The sequence below is a fragment of the Protobothrops mucrosquamatus genome, unplaced genomic scaffold, assembly GCF_001527695.2.
Source record: "Protobothrops mucrosquamatus isolate PMUCROS unplaced genomic scaffold, P.Mucros_1.0 scaffold49, whole genome shotgun sequence".
NCBI classification, from domain to species: Eukaryota; Metazoa; Chordata; class Lepidosauria; order Squamata; family Viperidae; genus Protobothrops; species Protobothrops mucrosquamatus.
The window spans coordinates 1,276,512-1,299,167 of NW_015386431.1; the positions used below are offsets into that span (position 1 = coordinate 1,276,512).

The following is a 22,656-nucleotide window of genomic DNA, read 5'->3' on the forward strand; positions in this document are numbered from 1 at the left end:
TCTCCCATGAATTAATTGACTGCTTTGCAGAGGAAACAATTATTTGATGCAAGTTATCTGGCATGACTTTAATTGTCCATTGAGAGAGAAAGAGAGAGAAATAAACATCACACACATATAAGATGGATAGCACAAATTAGACAGGAAATGATATTATGCAGTGAGAGACCAGGGTAAGTTTAACTTTTTTTTAAAAAAAAGACAACTGAGTGGAATATGATAGTACTTTTAAGTACTTAATGGAGTGCTGCACAAAAGATGAAAACTTCTGTCAGTTTAGAAGGCAGAATAATGGTTTTGAGTTGTAGGAAAGCAGATTCTGGTTAAATGTTAGAAAAAAACTAAGGATAAGAAAAGCTTGAACATGAGATCAATTATCAAGCTGGTGGTGAGCTTCCTTTTGCTGCATGTCTTCAAGCAGAAGCTGGATAGAGATTTCTTGGGAATCCAGTTTGTCTTCCTACACTGAATAGTGGAGTTAAATTCATGGTTTGAACTGTCACCTTCCAGCTTAAAGATTCTATGAAATACTCTGCAGGAGTTCAGCAATAGCAAGACAGAACAACTCAAGAATGATCAAGAGAGAAGTAGAGAGGAACAATGTCAGAATGTAGTCAGTGAAAATAATGGTTTCAATACACACATCATTATACTCTTTTACTGATATGAAAAATTGCAAAACAGTAAAATAAACTGCTTATGTTAGCTGTTGTTGATAAGTTTGATAAATAGTTAGGTATGGGGATCAGATGTACCTCAACTAAAATTGTCATTTATTTATTAATATGTACCTCCTGCCAAACTGCAATTTCAAAAAGGGACACGAATGCTATTAAATACATGATTGGAAATTAATTATTAATGTAGTTGTCAATGAAGTGAAAAAAAATTCCCTCCTGGATTCCACTCAGCCTACCACTCAAAGGTTATTCACAGAGTAATAAGTTCACATAAAAAATTGCACATTCATGTTCTAAGTGTTCAGTGATTCAATGTTTGGTGCAAAATCATCCCAATTAATATCAGGGCCACCATGTTTCTAATTCAACACATTTAAGTATTTAACAATAATTTTTTTTTTTTTTAAATCTGAAAGTCAATTCCTTTGGTATGCATTCAGAAGACTTTTTTTAAGGGTCAGTATTATAGAATTTACAAGTTGCAAGGTGTTAAACTCTTTCATTGAGTGTAATTTGTTTTTCCAATACTGAAAGAAAAAGAATCATTTTTTTAAAAAAAACAAAGTGATATTAAGTGATTTAAACAATTCAAAGTGATTTTAAAAAAACAAATCACTCAACAATGTATTAATCAATTACACTAAAGAGCTTTGATCTCAGTTGATAAATTTATTTTCTAACCCTATTTCCAGAAAGGTGCTTTACAGATAAATTGTATTAAGTCTTACTAAATCAAGTTCAGTCCCTTCAAATATAGCATCATTTGTATAGTGTACAATATTGATACATGGATGAGCACACATTAATGCTCAGAAATTGAAATCTTTCAAAAACTATACAAAACATTAAGCATCCAACATAAGTGAATTGAAAAGAATTAAAAGTAGATATTTGATATATTGCATTTGTAATATATTTTAAAATATACATTTGTATTTATGCTAAAATACTTTCCTGCATGAATTGCTTGTTTTAAAATTAACTCTTTCCAGCAGTATCAGTTGTCAAATGATCTGAAATGTTATTTCTTAATCTTTCATTTTAACATCTACATTCTTGTTTAAAACCATTTTAACCTACAAGACTATTTTTTATTTAAAGTGTTTTAGCTTAATTAAAATATTTTTAAAATTGAGCCAATGACAAGGATATTATTAGAATTTCCAGTGAGCCCATTATGCAGTATTAATAAAACTGCAGCAGTACGTACAAGCACACAAAGAGACTTGCAGTACTACCATTGATTGGGTTTGGAGATTTGCATATTCTTTTCTATAAGATACAATCCCCTTTTCCACTAAATTTAAGTGGGCCCACTTCAAATATACTATGTCTATATTCAAGGCAGTTTGCTTTGGTTGATTAGAACTGTAGGGACAGTGTTAGATGACATATGAATCAATGGTAAATATAGCCAGCTCCTTCTCATACTTTTATCCATGGTGGTGAATGTAAGTTGTGTCTCAGTCTTAAAGTGCTGGTCTAGAAATCAGGAGGTACCTCCATTAGGTATGAAAACCAGCTGGGTGACATTGGTCCAATGATTCTCAGTCCAATGCATTGCATGGAGTTTTTGTTGTGGGGAAAATAGGAAAAGGAAGGAGTATTGGGTATGCTCACCACCTTATAAAAAAAAAATGGCAAGATAGAAATCTAACAATAAAAAAATCATCCTATGTATTCTGTTCTTTGTATAGTTATTTGCTATAATTGACTGGATTAAGGAAAGAGACCATGCCCTTACTTGAGTAAAGAGTAAATGCCACCTGTAATAATAGCAGTGTTCTACATTTAAAGAACATTCAGGGATCCTAGCCTGAGATACTGTATGAATTTTTATATTTACTGCTATAGCAATCCCTCATTTTACCTGTGAATGTTTTGTCCTTTTGATATTCCAGGGATGGCACAGAAATCCAAGGTACCTATAAATGATCCGTGAAAAGAAGTGCTATTGTTTCTTATTTTATTCAGCCCTAGTATTGATACGTTTACACCATCAAAATCCATGTCTTCAATCGTCAACACAGCAGAAAAAGTAATATAGCTTCACTGATACACTTCTTGATATGCAGGTCTTCCTAGAGCCTTCTCAATCTTCTGTTAGATCATCGGTCCTTGTCTACTTCTAACAGGTAGTGTATCATCACCTAACTGGTCTTTAAAAGTAGAGATATATAGCAATGCACCTGGAATGTAAAGACTGAACTATAGACTTTATATACTCTAGTGTCATCTCATTAGGATGTGGGGCAGTTGGAGTGGAGTGATGGGGTGATTGAATCTCTTTGAACTCAAATAAGTGAAAATAATTTTGGTAGCATTACAATATGCCAACAACAAAGGGGAATTTACAAATAAATCCCCTTACCATCCAGACAGTATAACTATGGAAAGCTCTGTAATAATGCATAGCATTACTATAATACTTTATCTGATGTCCTACTGAATTCAGTAAATTACCCAGCAAGTTCCACCAGATTTAAATGAATAAACCTCTATAGCAGAAAAGTACCATAAGGAAATTGAGTTGCTCCAAAGAACCTTTTATAAATACAAAGATATTTATAAATATATATTGAATTTTATTCAAAATATGTGCCTTTAAGTCAGTTATGAAGCCAAAAAACTGCCTGGACAAGTCCCTGGAGTTTCCTTGGCAAGATTTCAGAAGTGGTTTGCTCTTGCCTGCTTACCACAGCTGAAATAGAGTGACTGGCCCAAAGTCACCCACCTGGCTTCATTCCTAAGGCAGGACTAGAACTCAGTCTGTAGGCTTCTACTCCCGAAGACTTAACCACTACAGTAGGGGTCTTCAAACTTGGCCTTTTATGACTTGTGGACTTCAACTCCCAGAATTCCTCAGCCAGCATGCCTGGCTGAGGAATTCTGGGAGTTGAAGTCCACAAGTCATAAAAGGGCCAAGTTTGAAGACTCCTGCACTACACCAAACTAGCTCTTAAATACAAATGGGTCTATACAAAATTGTGCAGGCAGAAATTTTCAAAGGGCTTTCTATTCCATTTTCCCTGACAATCCTCAGCATCTGCCCTGTTTTTGAATTGAGTAGGACTGTTGGTTACCTAACAGGTTGGCATGTCTTCCATACATTCCTATTAAGAACATGAGTGTGAATATCTTGTTTTAAGAAACATGTTCTTTAGGTCAACTCCACAAATTGTAAGATTTTATATTGTGGAACAACTATTTTATGTTTGCTGGTTATATACTGTAAGTTATAGAAAAACTTCAGTTTTTTGCTGGTTTTATTATGACCAATTAAAACTGTTCTGCTTTGAGAAATATTTAAAATCAGTTTTAGAATGCCACTCTTCATGAAAATATGGATCTTATATCTGTCTTATAACACTCTCTGTAAGTGGAGTCCAGAGAAATGAAGTATGTTTAAGTCCCACATAAATCAATGAGATAAAAGTCCACTGCTAATTGACCAGAAACAATTTAGAATTAAACCGTTTCCAAATGTACTGGAGAATCTTTTCCATCAACTACAGCAATTCTTAGTATGTTCTACCCAAAAAGCAACATTACAACTTATGGCTGGTTGTATAATGAATATTCAAAGTCATGACAGACTTTTAAAAAGCTAATTATAACTCATCCTCAACTTAGGATGCCCCACAGTCACATGATCACATTTCAGATACCAACTTGGATCTATGACAGGCTGTAATGTTCCGCAGTCACATGACTGGAGTTTGCAATGGGTTGTTTGTTTTTTGCCATTTTCCAGCAGAAAACAGAAAAAGAAACCCATCTACTGAAAAGGCTGAATGAAAGATCACTTAAGAACCATGTGATTTGCATAACAACCAGTGACTTGCTTTACAACCACCATAAAAATGGTAAAAAAAAATCAAGTCTATTCGTGTGGTATCTCAACTTATGACTGCAACAACTTATGACCAACATTCTGGGCTCTATTGTGGTCTTATGTTGAGGAGTATCTGTATTTACTCCTGTATAAAATATTTTGTTTCCCATTATCCCAGTTATACTTGCTATATGATCCACAGCAATTACAGATGTTTTACTGCAATAAATCTCTATGAGATTTACCAGATACATTATTGAGGTTTTGAATGTAATACAGAAAATCTTGTTTAAAAAAAATGATAAATCAATAAAGTTTGATATTGTTCAGGTAATTTTATTCAAAATTGATTTTTATCTCAAAATTGCTGTTTTGATTCAAACTTTTTTTAAGAAAACAAATACTGAAATACAGTATTTTGCATTGCCTCATGAATACTTTTAAGAATTCAGCGAATATAATCCCCAAATAGCTTTAGTTCCTAAGTGAAATTATGAGGAAATACTTTCAAAACATTGTTTATTGCATACAGCCTTTTCATTTATTATAAATGACATTGAGACATGAATGTCTGATTCTATAGTTTTAAGTGCAAAAGGCAGGTGTGATTCTATTGATAAAATATGTTCAGTGTAGAATATAAATAATCCTGTTTTAGGTCGAGCATAATAATCTAACAGCTAGCTTCTTACCAAGCCTTTTGGTAAGATCCATGTCCTTCTATTGTTGTTTGTACAACTGATACAACTACAATTTGGAGAACTGCCTTGCTCAGCTCGATAGTTTTGCCCTCCATCCAATCCCCTTTTAAACCCAATCATTTTATGAACATTATTCCGTTTAATGGTAATGAAGGATACCTTGTTTCCTGAATTTATTTTAATTTCCTGCCTGAGCAAAATCAGCATGGCCTATCTCTAGCTTACATATTCCCTTCAGGAAATAAAAATATTAATGGATGCAATTTCTACATCATCCTTAAGCCTCTCTTTCGCTTCATTATTATTTAACAGTCCACCCATTTTCCTGATTGGGTTTCTTCTTGAAATTATAAGTTTCTCATTGTTTCCTTCTTTTTTGGCCATATGCTTCTTGTTTTGCATTCCACTGTGACAATTTTCTGTCAATGCTTTGTTCTTCTTGTTAGGATTGATTTTCTTGGGGAAGGGCTTAACATTTATAATCTCTTTAAGAATACTTGAGAGCTAGGTCTCTTACAAACTTAACATCCTTTCTTACACTGTGGAATACCTTCCAACTGACCTTGTGTTACTGTGGTTTTCAGTAACTTCCAGACAATCTAAAAATTTGGCCTTTTTTCAATCATTTTTAAAAAGTCTTTTCTGACATAAATGTGACTGTGTTGGACTCTGCTAGCATTTTCTCTTGAAAATAAGCTAAAATGTAATAGCATTATGCAGTTGCAATTCCACAATTTTTACATCTCAGATGATAGATAATTCATCTATTGATCTACAGTAATGTATATTTGTCACTGGGTATTATGTTGATATCATACTCTTTTATAAATAGGAACAAATCTGTCCGTGTGTCTTTCTGTCTCAGAATGGGACAACTTGCCACGACCAACTAACTGTGACTAACTTGCTGTGGGGCAACATGCCACGGTCAACTCACTACGGGACAATCAACCATTCAATTAAATTATTTAAAATAATTTTAAAAAATATTTTAATTTTTATTATTCATATTTCGTTTTGTTTCTCCTTCTGCATCCTTTCTTTAATGATTCTATTCCATTTCTTCTATATTAGTGTAACTCTTGTCCTGTGGCAAGTTGTCCCGCAGCGAGTTGGTAGCACCAAGATCCTCTCTGTCCTTTCCATTGTTTAAAATGATGGACACAGAGTAGAAAACACTAAGAACGGGGGTGTCAAACTGCCGGCCCGTGGGCTGGATGCGTCATGCGGAAGCCGCGCCCACCCCATTGCCGGCAATGGCAAAACACTCCCGATATATTGTGCGATGTCATGTGACGTCGCGAGTTTAACATGTCTGACTAAGATCAACACTAAATTGATAATGGAGCTCACATGGTAACAGTTATTTGGTGCAGTAATTATCTCTAACTAACCACCATTTACAGGGCTGTCACTATTAGGATAAAATAAGGGAACATGTAGAAGAATCAGTCACTAGCCAATGAAATGCAAGATATAATGTATAAATATGGCAGTAACGTGTTTTTCAGAGAAAGGGGAATATAAGGTAAGAACAAACTGAAATAAAGGACCATACATACAAAACTGAGAGACACAAATCTTCTGATTTATCTATCCCAACATATGTTTTAACAACATGTACCCACCAAATACCTATCCAAAGTACCACAAAAATAACTGTTGTAGAAAGACAATCTAGAGCAAGAGACAAGCACACTTCCTATTTTGACCAAACTATAATCTCAGATCTTAGCCATAATCAAAACTACTATCTGGGAGGTATGCCCCCACAAACTCAAATGGAATTAATTTATGCAGATCCCAAAGGTGCTTTTTCACGAGGCAACAGTACTTTGTTTTTCTTTGAAGGCATTTCGCTTCTCATCCAAGAAGTTTCTTCACTATACCATCACCAACAAGCAACTACCAAACGATCAAACTATAGGCTAATTGTGTTTATAACTGCCAATTTCCAGATTCATCCCAAATTGAGGAGGAAGAATTAACTTTCCCTTGCTATCTTGATTTTGAAAGAGGAAAAAAAAAAAACACAAGTGTTTTCTGAACCAGGTTTTTTCATTATTGATTCTGGCTCTGACTTCCAAACACTGGGCTGGACTCCTCTACATTAATTAAAAATATAGGAAGGCACATGAATACTTCTCAAAACATAAACACACATGCAATATTTTTTTAAGTCTTGAAATTATTAGAAAGCACTGTAAACTAAAATACACAATTTAAAGAGGCTATGTGAATATCTCAGTTCTATCCTGAAGATATGCCAACTAAAATATTTCCTTGGAAAAGGGTGATTGTTAAGAAAACCCAGCTTGCAAAATGCTGTGTAATTCCCTTTAAAGAGAAGAATTGACATCCATTCCTCTATGCTGCATAAATGTGAGGATAACAATAAAAAAGAGGTTGTAAGGACAGAGAGCAATATAAAATAACTATAGGATTTCTTTAGAGCCCTGGAATTAAATGCACCCCCCTAGACAGTGTCACTGGCAAGCTAGTGTATACAGTGACTCTTTTGCATCAGATTAAAATGTTTGTATCTTGTGAAAGATGTTTACATACAGAATGAAATAAAAACATAAGGGAATGTTACAATGAATTGGAAATAAAATTATTTACTAATCTGAGAATATATATTTTTAAAAACTTACTTGAGGTATTTCAACTTAGGTGAAATTATATTAAAGAGTGATATTAACCATCATTACCACTACTTACTTGGATTACTGCAATGCAACCTATATAGGGATGACTCTGAAGACTGCTCAGAAACTGCAACTGATATAAAATGTATCAGGTCCTAGCTTAGCAAATCAAATTATCTATATTCTTACAACATCTGTTCTATAGTCACCACAGTGGTTACCAATATTTCCTGGTGCAATTCAAAGTGATGGCTTTAACATATAACCATGGCAGCAAGGAAGAACCATCTTCACACAGAAGTAACCTACCTAATTTACCCTTTGCACACATTCTTCCACCATCTTTTAATGATGCCTCAAATACATGAAGAGACAAGAGTGCAGGTAACATTTTTGCTTAGAACCCTCATATTCCAGTCTTCTTCTGGAAATTAGGCTGATGCCTTCTTTGGCAGCCTTCTGGAAGCTATTAAAGACAAACCTTTTCTGAAGTGTCATTGAGTAATGAATTGCAACCTCTGTGCCTAATGTATTATGGTAGATTTGTGTTTTATTTAGATATCAGGTTTTTACCCTATGTTTTCATGATGTAAGCTGCCTTACGTTGCTTTCTCAGTCCAGGGGATACAAATGCAATAAATTATTAAAGAAATATTAACCCTTATAAAGTTAAGGAGCCATGAAAATCACTATGGAATTATTACTTATTTGCTGTAAGATGCAGTTTCAGTATAGCCTACTAATGCTATTAGAGCTATTCAAGAATAAATGGATTGTAAACACTCTCTTACTTCAGTAAAAAGGATTAGTTTAATTAATATGGCTTTATAGAATGCTTCCAATTTTAATTGTATTTTTCATGCAAAAACCTAGTCTTTTCTGAAATTTTCATAAAAGATTGCTAGAACAGCTCAGTAAATACTATTTTTCTTATACATACATATTATTCACAAAATATGAAATTCAATGTTTAAGTAGATCACATGTAATAGGTTGAAGTGCATGGTTGTTTGGTAAATCACCACTGTCAATTCCTGACTCCATATTAATGACAATCTAGGTAGAATTTCTTTAATTGACAGCATGTAATGCTTTATTTTGTTAGCATTAACATATAATGGATCCTGTTCTTGTTTTATTTAACCAAAAGGTTTGTAAATGTACAATATTGCAAATTAGACCACAATAAAGTGCATCTAAAGTTGTATTTCTTTTTTAAAAAGCCATGGCCTTTTGATATAGCAACATTCTTAATTAAGATACATTGCTTAGTTGGGTATGAACTTGTCCTGCAATCATCCCATAATTTTAATTTTAAATAGCATTTGACTACAAAGCATACAATGTAAAAAATCAATTTATCACAGCTGTATTAACAGAATTTTGACGACTTATCATGTTCTAGGTCAAGGTTGTAAATATGAAATTTTGAATATTTTTGGTCATTACTTTTGAAAAACTTGTAAATAGTAAATTTATTTAAATAATGGAGCATTTGCATGATATATGTTACCAGAAATAACTGTGCTCAGACTGAGGAAGTGCTTTGCTTTAAATAATAAAATGACAGTTATCGTTTTTATATTTTTATGTCTGCCAGTTAACCCAAAATACATATAAAATGTAGAATTTTATTTGCTGTACACCTGATATAGAAATATAATACTAGCAGCTGATTTCCCAAAGTTTTTTTTTAAAAATCCAACCATTTTCTTTTACACTACATAGAAAAAAAAATTAAAATTAAACATTTCACTGACATTATTTTGCTGTATTTTCTTACTTTGGTAATGTCAGCTAAATTGCACCAACTTTTAAGATCTGATTGCAATATAATAGCTGACTTAAATTTGCAACAGTAAAGGGATATACACTTTCCGCTACCCACAGTCTAAATAATATAGTTACAATGCCTTTCACAAATAGAATGTATTCATGTTGGTTTGGTTTTGAACCTCCAGGAAAAAAAAATCAAGCATCAAATGAAATGGTTCTTCTCCTCTCAAAAGTTTAAAACAACATACCGACACAAAGTTATTTCAATGTGAATTTTTGGACCTCCCTTAATTGCCCAGATAATCTATCCCAACTGCTTAACATACATTATTTTATTATGCTAATCTGTTTGGACATGACAATGTTTAATCAAGCATTTAGGCCACAGTGGAAACGTATGCAACTCTTATTCATGAAATGTCTGTAGCAAAACTACTCTTCATATTAAGTGCCACAATCATCTTATAGCTTTGCATTTTTAATACTTCAACTTTTTATATATTTTCATTGTTGAAGAAATGATATCACAATTTCAAATCAAAGTCAACACTGCAGTGAGGAGAGCTTTTCTACTTTATTACAAAGAGAAGAAGCCTTTATGTGGTCAGAAAATACAAGATTGATCTTTTTTTTTTTCTCTTCCTATGAAACGCTGCTGTTCAAACAGCCAGAGTGAATTGTCTCAGTTCACTTCGTTAAGTCCCATCACATTCACTTGGGTATGGATGTCCTTGGCTGCTGAAATCTGGCCCTTTAGTGCACAGGGCGACATAGACGTCCCCTGACCAGCAGTTCCAGAATGTCCCGTTTTCATATATTGCATCCATGCACACCTCCTAAAAATGAGGTACAGCAGGGCAAACATTTTCCAAAATAGATGTCATATATATAATATATACACATTCGTACATACATACCTTTATTCATGTGATGTCCAAAAATTTAAAAAAAATGTACACATTTATTACAAAATCGTAACAAAGACTGGACAGTGTTTTGCTCATTCTGGAAAGATGAAGCTCAGTTAACACACAACTTTGGAAATGAACCATAAGTTGTGGCAATATCTTTCTTCTAAACAGATATTCTTGCATTAAGTTGGCGAAAACTGCCTTTTCAAAAACTGAAGGGGAAGTAAAATGAAGGAAGCAGGCCTTGCTCATCTTTCCAAATGAAATACGAGAAGGATCTTCACATAAAAATGCACAAACATTTTTTTTTTATTACCAAGAGTGCTACAATGAACAATGCAAATTTTATTGTCTATTTTGTTTCTTTTTTCCTTTTTTTACATTTTGGAAACTAGTAAACTTTTGTCAGTGTACTTGCTTGTCTTTACAGACCCAAGCTTGTCTGCTGGCAAAAAAATAATAATAATAATATAAAAAAAAAATCCGACCCTGCACAAACTAAAGGAAAACAAATTATAAATTTAGTTGTTGGGCAGCACATAATTAGTAAGGCAGGACTTCAAATGGTGACCCTTTTGCATGAACCAATTGCCAGATCCTCGAAAGGAATTAAAACCGGGATGCCTGAGCCACTTCAGTTTTGCAGTTATGTTGAGTATTGTGCTGAGACAGCCATACCCCAAGACAAGAGGGAAGTCTTCAGAAGGCTTGCTGAGCAGGGTTGTAGTTGAAAGTGGATGGCAGATGAGGCCGTTCTTCTAGTTTATCATATTCCAGATGGAACTCCTACAAACCCAAAAAAAGACAATTATTCTACTATCAGCCAACAGGTCATTAGAATGAATGATTTTGCACATTTAACCAAAAGAAAACACTGTTTCTTTCAAATAAATAAAATAAACTTCCCTTTAGGACAGCCTTTTAGAAATTAAATTTAATTTTAAAAAGTCACCATTTTCCAAAGTTTGCAATATATCTTACATTTATTTTATACCAACTATATGAGATCTAACTGCAGCTAGATTAAGTTTTTAAAAATGAAGAATTCAAATAGGAAAGATTCATGTTAGTATTGTCAAAATACAATTCTGTAAGAATGCATTTGTTTCCTGTCAGATTTTCTGATTTTCTGCATATTTTTGCCAATGAATGTTATCAGAATTTAATGTGGGTCCTATAAAGAAGTAAATGTTTGGAGCTTATTTTAAGAACAAGACAATCCAACATGATATGTGGCAGTATGAAAAGTAATCACACCCTTATATTAACTAACTGGTTATACCACCTTTAGCTGTAAATATTACTTCCTGCAATTGGTGATCAGTCTCTCACATCACTATATTCTATTGGCCTGCTTTTTATTTTTTTTCAAATAGAGAAATATTTTAAATTAGTGACATGAGAGTTTTCTAGCATGAAGTCCCGTTTCAGATTGTGTCACAGTATTTTGTGTTTGTGCACGCACTTGCCCACCACTTGCATGAGTGGAGCTCTGCATGCATGCTTGCCCATTTCTCCCGAAGCCTGGTTTCAAACAGGGCACGCTCGGTAATGGGCCACAGCCCAGGGGTTGGGGACTCCTGTTTTACATGACCCACCAATGGACAGAATTCTTTGTGGAATTCTGACCAAATTTTAAGCTTTCTATAATAATGATAAATTCTTAAAATTCTGAGGCAGTAAAACATACTCAAACCATGGCAGGTCCACTTCCATGCTTGACAGCTGTGATATTTTTATTATAGAATACAGTATTTCATTTCTGCAAAGTGTAACTGAATTGACTGAACCAGGGAGGCAATTATTTTTCATATTTGCAATGCATATCGGATTATGTTATTTATGAAATAAAAAAAATCAATAGCAAACAACCTTTACTTAACAATAATCCCCCCATGAAGCTTGGATAATATTTAGCAGCAAAGATTTATAAAATCCAAGATGGATGATTATTTTCTCACAGAATTGTATTTATAAGTCCAATCAACACTTTTAAAAATACCTAGAAAGAAAACAATCAATAAAAATATTAATTGCTAGAAATTAGACAGAAGATGATGCTTTCTGAATGCAAACATTTCTCTCTTTACTTCGGAATCAGGGATGAATTTCAATAGTAGATAATATCTGTAGCTTAGGGTTGAACTGTGGAGTCCTTGCTGAAAGCTGATTGGCTCTGGTAAGATTTATTTTTGAAAAAATCTCTGGTTCATGAAAAAGAATTCCTCCTCATGTTCAGTGACTCTTGTGATAGATCAGTCAACAAGTAGTGAATGGTACATATTCTGCAAGTAACTATTTGCAGTATTGTTTTTACACATTCGTTATGCAAAGAACAAAATCAATTCCATCTTTTCTCCCTAAAAGTACTGTAAAACATTTATCTTGAGTTATACTTGAAGAAGCAGAAAAAGGTGCTAAATTATAGTTGAATATGCCCTATTAAGAGGCATATCTCTGAATGGTAATTAAGTAAAATGGTTTTCACTATTAGGTTGTTTCAAGAATATTACTAATTTTTTCCCATTGACAATACTACATTTTTATTACTTACAATAAGGACAATTTATTCATTTTATTAGCACAACTTATATGCCTCTCTATTTCCAGAAACTGAAGTAAGTAATAAAATTAAAAACAGAATTAAATTGATCCAATTACAATAATTCAATCCAATTGATCATTATTTAGGAGTAGTGTGATCTTATTAATTTCCAAATTGTTCTCAAAGAGCCATGTTTTTTACAATTCTCCAAAAATGTAGTAAGGAAGCAGTGGACCAGTATTCCTTAGAAGAAAGGAGGACTTCATCAAGAAGGCTGAAATCCAAAGTCCCTGAAGATGGCATTCTCTTTCTCCCAGATATTGCCAGAACAGCAAATTCAGTTCAGAGATATCCTAGGCCCTAAGCCAGTGGTGGCGAACCTATGGCACGGGTGCCAGAGGCGGCACTCAGAGCCCTCTCTGTGGGCACGCGCACCGTTGCCCCAGTCCTAGGCCTTCAGCTGGGTTTTATAAAACCTTTTCGCTTTAGGCCTTCGCCACCATGTGCAAAAAAAAAAGGTTCAATCAATCAGTCAATTTCAACTTCTTGCAGGGGAAAAAAAGATCTTGCAAAATTGGAATTGATTGAACTTTTTAGTCCCACCCACTCTGCCGTTACCACCGCAGCCACGCCCACCCAATGAGTCACACCCAGCCAATGGGCACCCGACAATGCATAAGTGGGTTTTGGGTTGCAGTTTGGGCACTCGGTCTCTAAAAGGTTCACCATCACTGGCCTAAGCAATGTAAGGCTTTGTGACAATTCAGCATATTAACTTTCATCCAGAAAGTAACCAATAGCAACACAGCTTCCACAATACTGCTGTGGCATGGACACTCATAACTACCTAATCCAAACTGTTTTCAAGATAGCTCCATCTACAGTTAATTATAATAATCCAGCTGGTGACAAAGTGGCAAGAACATGAGGATGTCATGGTTCTGACTAATGGAACACTTCAAAGAACTTCCAGGCATTGTTTATCCTAAAAAGTCTTTAATCATGTAAATACAGTGTTGGCAGGGCATGTGGAGGATGCCAAGATCTGAATTCCCCTCCCCTGCACATAACATTCCAGCCTATTCCCCTCCTCTATTTTGCAGTCATAAATCATGTTCTTCAATCAGCCCAAAGGGCAAAGGTTCACTTCCTTCTGTAGCCAGTATTCCTTATCTTAATTACTCCCCACATACATTCTTTCTCCTCCCCTCTCAGCATCATCTAAGTTAACTCTAAAAATACCAGACAGTTCTGCATATTTTGTCAAAGCAAGAATATCCAATATTAGCAGTGTTGACAGAGTGGCTACAAAAACTACTAATCGAGGAGAGACCACAATTAGTAAACAAGATAAAAATGTGCAGTTTCTCCTGGCCATAAAATCCATATGTTCCAACTAGAAGTTATGACTCCAAGAGGACCACCAACTTGCAGGCCAGTTCTATCAAAGGCAATCCAGAATAAAAAATGAACTATTTCTATATTCTGTCAGTTTCAGTCATAACCATTCTCTCTTTGTAGGATTTAGTCAAAGACTATTTTTCCTCCTATTTTTCCCCTAACAATCCTCAAGCACTGAGTCAGAGCCTTTGGTCACTACATCTCTTGCCTGGCTGAGGTGGAGACACATAATGGCATATTATCAATATCAATTTATAACTTTTTTGAAATGCATTTTTTGTTGTTATTCTGTCTCTCACTGTTAAAATAAACCTACCATTAAAATTATAGACTGATCAATTCTTTGTCAGTGGGCAAACGTACAAAATCAGCAGGGGATCAAATTTCCCCCCCCCTCACTGTAGGAAGGAGAAGGGCATGATAAATGATACCAAAAGCTGCTGAGAGGCCCATCAAGGCAAGTCAAATCCCTCTATCCTGATCCCACCAAAGGCAATCAATGAGAGTAAGCAATATGGTTTCAATCTCACATGGCAGTCTGGCTTGAATCCTGACTGAAAGAATCCTGACTGAAATTAGTTGATTTGATATAGCCAGGTTCTTCGTAACTATGGTTCAACCACTTCTAATAAATGTCTCTAAAAAGAGAATGGCCAATGGTGGTCTAAAATTGCTAGGTCGAGCTATGGTTTCTTGAGATATCATCCCCTCTTTCAAGTTGAAGGCACCACTCCTTCACTCAAGGATGCATTTACCCAGCATTTTCTCACCTTCCTACATACAGCAAGAAACTAATCTATAGATGGAAGCTAATACCACAGAGGATCCTCTTTACTTCTTCAGGGCTCACAGGTGCAAATCAATCCCTGATAACTTCACAACACAAAGCTTCTATTACCTCAGCTGAATCTGCTCATCCAGTATCTGTTTAATTTTAAGAAAAACCCAAAGCAAATTGAAAACAAAAAAACAAGCTTCATTTACTAGGGAGTCATGACACGTTTCTGACCCATAGAAATAAAAGATCAGTTACAGTTGAAATAAAACACAATTAATGGAAACTCACCCAAGGCAACTGACATTAAATAAATTTAAAACATTTTTCTTCTACCATATATACACCTTCATTCACCTGGTACCAATTTTTAAGTCTCAATAAATAGAGAAGCCCGTTGAATAGCAGTAATATTTTGCAATTATCCATGTATTTTCTAAACTTCAAGCAAGTTTACTAATCCAAAAGATTTCATACTCCCGAATAAGAATTTGTAATGAAAAAACCCTATAGTAATAAAGAACATGTATTTTAAAGATCTATCTAAATATATATATATATACTAGCTGTACCCGGCCACGCGTTGCTGTGGCTCAGTCTGGTTAAATGGAAAAGAAAGAAAAGAGAAAGCACACGTTTGTGTCACAGGTGTGACATCTATATAATAGTAGGTATATAAAAACACGCGCATATTCGAATGCAACGTTGTGTCAAAATTTCAAAGCAATCGGTGAAGAACTTTCGGAGATTTAAGATTTTGAACAAATGAACATTTACATTTTTATTTATATAGAAGATATAGATATATATATATATATACCTTCGCTACTTTTCTCCAGTTAAGACAGTCAAAGAAATAGTATGTTCCTCTCTCATATGTATTGGTTTTCATTGTTGGCTCCATGCCTGGTGCTCTGGTAATCCATACTCTCTCTTCTTTGTGGTATCTCCAGTCTCGGTTAAATCTTTTGTCATCCAATCAGGAAAAAGAAGATTCTATTAGCTGGACTGATTTAAATTTGTTAAAAAGTAAAATTAGAATTAATAAAATACCTTTGCCTATACAACTATATTAAATATGTGCTTTTATGTGCACATAGCTTATAAAAATATTTTTATACTGTAATTTTCCTTGCAGCACATAACCTAAATTAAATGGTAGATTTATTGAAGGAAATATTTACATATTCAAAGTGGAGCTGCTTGCCTTACAGTATTTGGGAATTTTATAGAAAAAAGAAACACTTATCAAAACTGACCATTTATAAATAGAGAAGCCTGCTGAATAGCAGTCATTTTTTGCGATTATCCATAATAATCTTTTATAAACTCCAGGCATGTTTACTAATCTAAAAGATTCCATACTCCTGACATAAGAGTTCTGCACCATGTAAAGCATGAGAGAAGAAAGTCTACAACTGGAAGCTTTTTTTAAAAAAAAATTGAATAGTTGTTCCTTGAACTTCCCCTTCAGATGGCATAATACAGTTATTTGTTTTTAAAACAGAAGCTATTCATAATTTTAAAAACCATATATTTTCTTATAAAATTCACTAAAAAATGACATACAGCTCTACTGCTGCTAATAGTTGTAATACATCTCCTCCATTCATATAATAGAGATAAAAGAGTAGATCTTCCCCATAGCGACCAAGCTTTATTGCAGCCAACTGAAAAGGGAAAAAAAAGACTTTCAAAATCCAATGTAAGTTTTATTTATATTAATAATAGATGATTAACAAATAAAGATCTCAGAAATGAATTAATTCTTTGATGTTACACATATACATCCATGTAGTTGGTAAGAGACAGAATGGCTGCCAGAATTTTTAATTGGCTTCCCTAAATTTCCCCAAATGTTTATTCTGACACCTATATCCAGTAAGAATGGTAAACCAAACCAGGGATTCTCTGCCCATTAGCATTAATCCTAAACCAGATGTACTATTTCTCAATAAACCAGAATTATGACTATACATACAACTTAAAATTCTTGATAGTTAGGAGATTGAAACCAAACCTCTTAGTACTGATATAATGACAGACAAACCAATGGTAAAGACTTCCCAGTCTGTTTAGCTATTCTTCTGTCAGGCATAACTAAGTAGAGGTGACTAGCAGCCTCCATATTTGTATTATATTTGAACAGGATCTAAGAGAATGTGGATTATAAACCACTGTCCAAGTATACTGTATATTTTTCTTGTAGGACAATAATATAGTTATTAGAGTGTGAAGTATCCTACTATAATTTACCTATTTAGGAGAACTGAGTGAAGAATTAGGAAAAATTTACTTTAGAATTTGTTTTCTATCATATGCTTATAATTCTGTATTCTGTATGTAATTAGAATTCTGGCTTTTGATAAAATAAATCTTCTGCAAATAAAATTGTTTTGAGCACTCCATCAGACTGCCATTTTTTTTTACAATCATGCACATTCCCAAAACACAGTAACACTTTTTCAGAGGAAATACCAAAACTGTGCAATATATAGATTGATTATACTGTTAAAGTAGAATTTATTATGTTAATAAAAATGCCCATCTATCCTCCCGAAATATAAACTGAGAACTGTAGTGATTTTATTTAATAAAACTTTTAAAAAATGTAAAACTATTTATTAAGATATCTTATATTTTAAAGAAACTTTTCTAAAATATAAAATAAATGCATACTATAATGGAGAAATGTGTTTCAGAAGGAATAATAATATTTAGCAATTATATAGATTTTTTTAGCATTTTATATATCTTCATCTGAAAAATAGCTCATTAAATTAATATTACTGTAGAATGACACTTTATTCAAGCAATCTGATGTTAATACCACTATATATATAGATTGTCAAAAATATAACAGCCTGATAATTTTTCTTTAGTTCTATTGTATTCTGTTAAGGGACCATAAAGTATACTCACCTTATCCCTAATGTGAATATTTGTTAAGTATTCAGAAGGAACATGGAAGTCTGGATAAGGGAATGAGACGTGATTTAATTCTTAATCCATGATACTGATTTTCAAGAATATTAAGAGTATAGTAAGTTAAATATAGATATATTAATCAATCAACCTTACCTATGTCTTGAGGTCGACAGGGTGAAGAAGCCCAAGGTGATGCAAATTTGGGGTAAAGATTTCTGTACAGAAATAAAAGATACTTAACTGTGAACGATTATTCCTTCCCAAAATGCTGTTATTTCAAATACAAAAACAGAGGCTGGTTTGCACACCATCTAGCTTAAATAAATTATCTGGATCTAGATTAATACCAAGAATTAGATAATACAATAAAATAAACACAAAACATTGATTAGAAAAAGTGAGAAAACATTTAAAAATATCCAGTACTAGAAGAAATCTGTGATGATTTTAAACAATATAGGATATTATAGCAATATTTACATAACATTAAATTAGAACCTAATGCCCAGTATACAAAGATATGCCAACACGTCTTAATTATTTTCACTAATTTCTATATACTGTAATCCTCTCTTATCAATACTACCAATTTATTTATTAATAACAAGTAATTTTGTTAGATCCAAAGTAACAGCTGGTGATGCGGCAATGGCACAACAAGGTGAGGGACATGGCAGGCAGCAGGTGAGTGGATGCCCGCTAACAGGCACTGCCATGATGGATCTGAAATGACAGGTGCTCTTTAAATATAAGGACTCATTCTTGCTGGTAATTAGAATCTTTAATATTATTATTTGCAAACAAAATGAAGGTTTCCTATTTAGAATAATAAGCTGTCAGGTTAGTAAAACAGCGATATCAGAACCGAATTTAGGTTAATAGGTTAATCACACAAACCATGTTTCCCCAAAAATTAGACTTACCTTGAAAATAAGACCTACCCTGATTTTTGGGGGCGGGCCTAATTTAAGCCCTATCCCCAAAATAAGCCCTAGTTAAGACCTAGTCCACTCCGTCCCACCTCACTGCCACAATGGGGCAGGAGAGCGCATGTCACGCCGCTGCCGCCACAACAAGGCAAGGCAGGTGAGGGAGGAGGTGGAGCTGCCCCACACCCGCTTATTTCAGGGCCCCCCAGCCAGGTCACTCCTTGCTCGGCGACCTTCCCTTTCATTCCCCTCCCGAGCCAGACTACCATGCTACGGAGGTTGGGCGTGATAGGCCCGGTTCCCCTCCGCCATTTCGGAGCCAGGGGAGAGTGACGGAGAAAGGCTCTGCTGCCACTGTGTGCCACTGCAGGGGCTTTCTTTGCACTTCGCCCAACAGATCATCTGCCCAAAAGCAGCCTCCTACTCCTACTCCACCAACTCTCCCGTGGCCGGAGTTTGTGGGACTAAAAAAAGTTCAGTCAGACCTTCCAACTTCTCAGGAAAAAAAAAAAGATCTCGCGAGAAGTTGGAAGGTCTGACTGAACTTTTTTTAGTCCCACAAACTCCGTTTCCCTGCAGAAGGAGAGAAATGTGCCAGAGCTGTAAAGCAGGTTAGTTAAGAAATGCTTTCGGGAAGAGAGAGGAGCTGGGCAGTGGTGCACCAAACTCTACAGCAGCACAGGGAGAAGCAGCAGGAAATGGGGCTATTTCCAGAATGGAAAAAGGAGACATGGGGTGATGTGGGTGGCAAGCAAGTGCTCTTCTCTGCTCTGCATTGCTGCGCAGAGCCACTCTCCTCCCCGTTCTCTTTTCTCTCTAGTGGTGGCGATGGAGGGGTGGCGGAAGGAGGCGACAGGGGAGGTTTGCGCTGCCCAGTCACAGTGCAAGCCTTGGGAGAGTTGGTGGTGGTGGAGGAGGATGCCGCTGGGCAGATGATCTGTGGGGCGACACACGAAGAAAGCACAAAAAAATATAAGACATCCCCCCAAAATAAGACCTAATGACACTTTTGGAGGCAAAAATAATGTAAGACTGGGTCTTACTTTTGGGGAAACACGATAGTTGGAGAACTACTCAAATTCTTTTATTTAATTAAAACACTTAGAGCCTGGTACAGATGCATTTGTCTTCAAATCATACAATTTGTAGTGTACATAGATTTGCAAAACAATAGGATAAAAGAATATTCCTGAACTTTGTTTTATGATTTATCTCATGGTTACTGTGAAATTGTGTGAATGCATCAATGCAGTGCATGTTATCTCAGCTTGCAAAGCTTGGATTCATTGAACGAGTTTACAAAAAATGTAAATATTGCAGAATATATAGCCTCATGCTACATAATTAAGCTCCATTTCATGCTGAATAAACTAAATTATTAATGTATCTTAAATAGAAAACTATATTTAGATAGATGTTTACTCCAAAAGCATTTTATTAAAATAAATTTGATAAAAATAAAAAAAATCTGATTTAAATAAAAAAAATCATTTTATTTATTTTTTTAAAAATCATTGATTATTATTCACTGATAGGAATATGATATAAGACTGACTACTTTTCCATTCCAGAACAGCTTATTTAACTATATTAACTGTTTTTTCCATATACCAATATGATTAGGCAATCCATACTGTTATCTGATAAGTAATATGAAATTCAATGTAAACCAATAAAACAAATATTAAAACTAAATATGAAAGATGTAAGACTTTATAAAGTTTTTCTGCAATGCAAATAATCATAGACTATGCTGTCAACAACTGCAGAGATATATCATAAATTTGTGGTTTTTCTGATGTGTTAAATTATTTTTATGAATATTATTATTCCTGATTTATTAAAATCTTGTTGAATTACATATTAACATCCTGAAACTAACTGCATAAATGCATATTTTACAATAATTACATTTTTAGTTTACTTTAGTACATATTTTGGAAGTGTGGCTATTCAAAGATACTATAGCTAGTAATTTACATTAAATAATGATATTAATTTGAAAACACTTACTCGGGAGAATTGAGATTGAGACCTAAAGTTGTCAAGTCACTTCCTAATGCAAGATGTACCATGCCAGGGTCTGTCTCTGCTGCCCTGATGAATGTTAACAAACCAATCATTCCAAACTGGTCTGTCACCATCCCTTGTGGAATGTTGGTAACCCGACCTACAGAAACATAAATCAGAGTATTATCTAATAACAGAGAACCAGTGTCTTCTGAAACATTAGTAAAAAACAGCAGGTTTAACAAACATACCATCAGGTAACACCTGAATCCCCTTTTTCTGCTGGTTATTGTTTTGCGTTGTTGAACTTTTATCTCCCGGAAATTTTGGACCATCTGCACTAGAAGATGTTTTGCCTGATGTATTCAAATTCTTAAGTGGTATAAAGAAAAAAAAATCAATATAAAAATATTTTAAAAAATACATGACCAGCTAATTTAGTTATCTGGTGTTTACAAAAGAGCATCCTCCAAGAATTCTCTCCCTTACGTTTGTATAGACTTGTGAAGTGAGATCATCCATGTATCAATACATTATTAGTAACAAACAGCTTGTCCATTATGTACAATTCAAGCGAGACAGCAGATAAAAAATATTGTCTGGGATCACTACTGGTTTTAACGACAATAAACTTCAGTCCTCCCAATATTAAAGTTCTGTTCAGGTTTCTAATCTAGGTTCTGTGCAAAGCCATGCACAGCTAAGGTAGACATGCCAAACAGAAGAGACTATAGCTAACCCCTTTAAATTCTTAAGTATGATTGTGGACTCTGAAGACCTTAGATTTACATGGGTTATATCTATTAACAGTACTGTATTAGAACTTAAAATTGAGAAATATTAATATATTTATTTGACTTTGCAGACTCCAAAAGGGTCTTGGGGACCCCCAGAAGTCCCCAGTCCATACTAAGAGAATTGCTATCCTAAAGTATTTCTCTGAATGCTTCCCTTTAACCAGAAATGAAGCAAATGGAAATTGGGCAAATTTCCATTAGCAAATATAGCACTGCATTTGAAGAATGTTGTCCCTAATTTTGCTAATTACTTCTGTTATTTGATATGGATGGACAAGAAGGACTAGTTTGCTTTATTTATTTATTAATTTCCAATCATCATTATTTTTACAAATAACTCAAGGCGGCAAACACGTCCAACACACCTTCCTCCTCCTATTTTCTTCACAACAACCTTCTGAGGTGAGTTGGGCTGAGACAGAGTCAGCGGCCAAAGTCACCCAGCCGGCTCTAACTGCCTTCTTAAAGATAAAGATAAATACATAAATACATACATGTGTGTGCGCGTGCGTGTAAATTGTTCTCTCTTTAAATTAAGGCAAACTTACAGGTTTACTGTCATCATTACTTGATGTTGGATCTTTGTAGTTGGAGCCTGGTAATGCTGGAAAATCTTCATTGTGTATTGAAAAGTCCTGGGTTTGCTCATTTGCTGGTTTTGTTACCATCCCAACTATATTGGAAGATAAATACACCACACTGAATTATTTAAATTGTAAT

General features: G+C 34.4%; 1 protein-coding gene across 2 annotated transcripts in view; it reads right to left on the minus strand.

Annotated features, from left to right (window-relative positions):
• Positions 1–10,195: 10,195 nt before the first annotated feature.
• CNOT2 (CCR4-NOT transcription complex subunit 2) overlaps positions 10,196–22,656 on the minus strand; it is a 67,188-nt gene continuing 54,727 nt past the window's right edge. For both annotated transcript variants that reach the window (XM_015811796.2, XM_015811795.2), the window contains exons 8-15: positions 22,485–22,609; positions 21,391–21,511; positions 21,143–21,299; positions 18,354–18,415; positions 18,195–18,244; positions 16,842–16,942; positions 16,093–16,237; positions 10,196–11,337 (exon numbers count right to left, since the gene is read on the minus strand). In XM_015811796.2, coding sequence (XP_015667282.1) covers positions 11,251–11,337; positions 16,093–16,237; positions 16,842–16,942; positions 18,195–18,244; positions 18,354–18,415; positions 21,143–21,299; positions 21,391–21,511; positions 22,485–22,609 — 848 coding nt within the window. In that variant the 3' untranslated portion in view covers positions 10,196–11,250. The remainder of the gene's footprint in view (positions 11,338–16,092; positions 16,238–16,841; positions 16,943–18,194; positions 18,245–18,353; positions 18,416–21,142; positions 21,300–21,390; positions 21,512–22,484; positions 22,610–22,656) is intronic.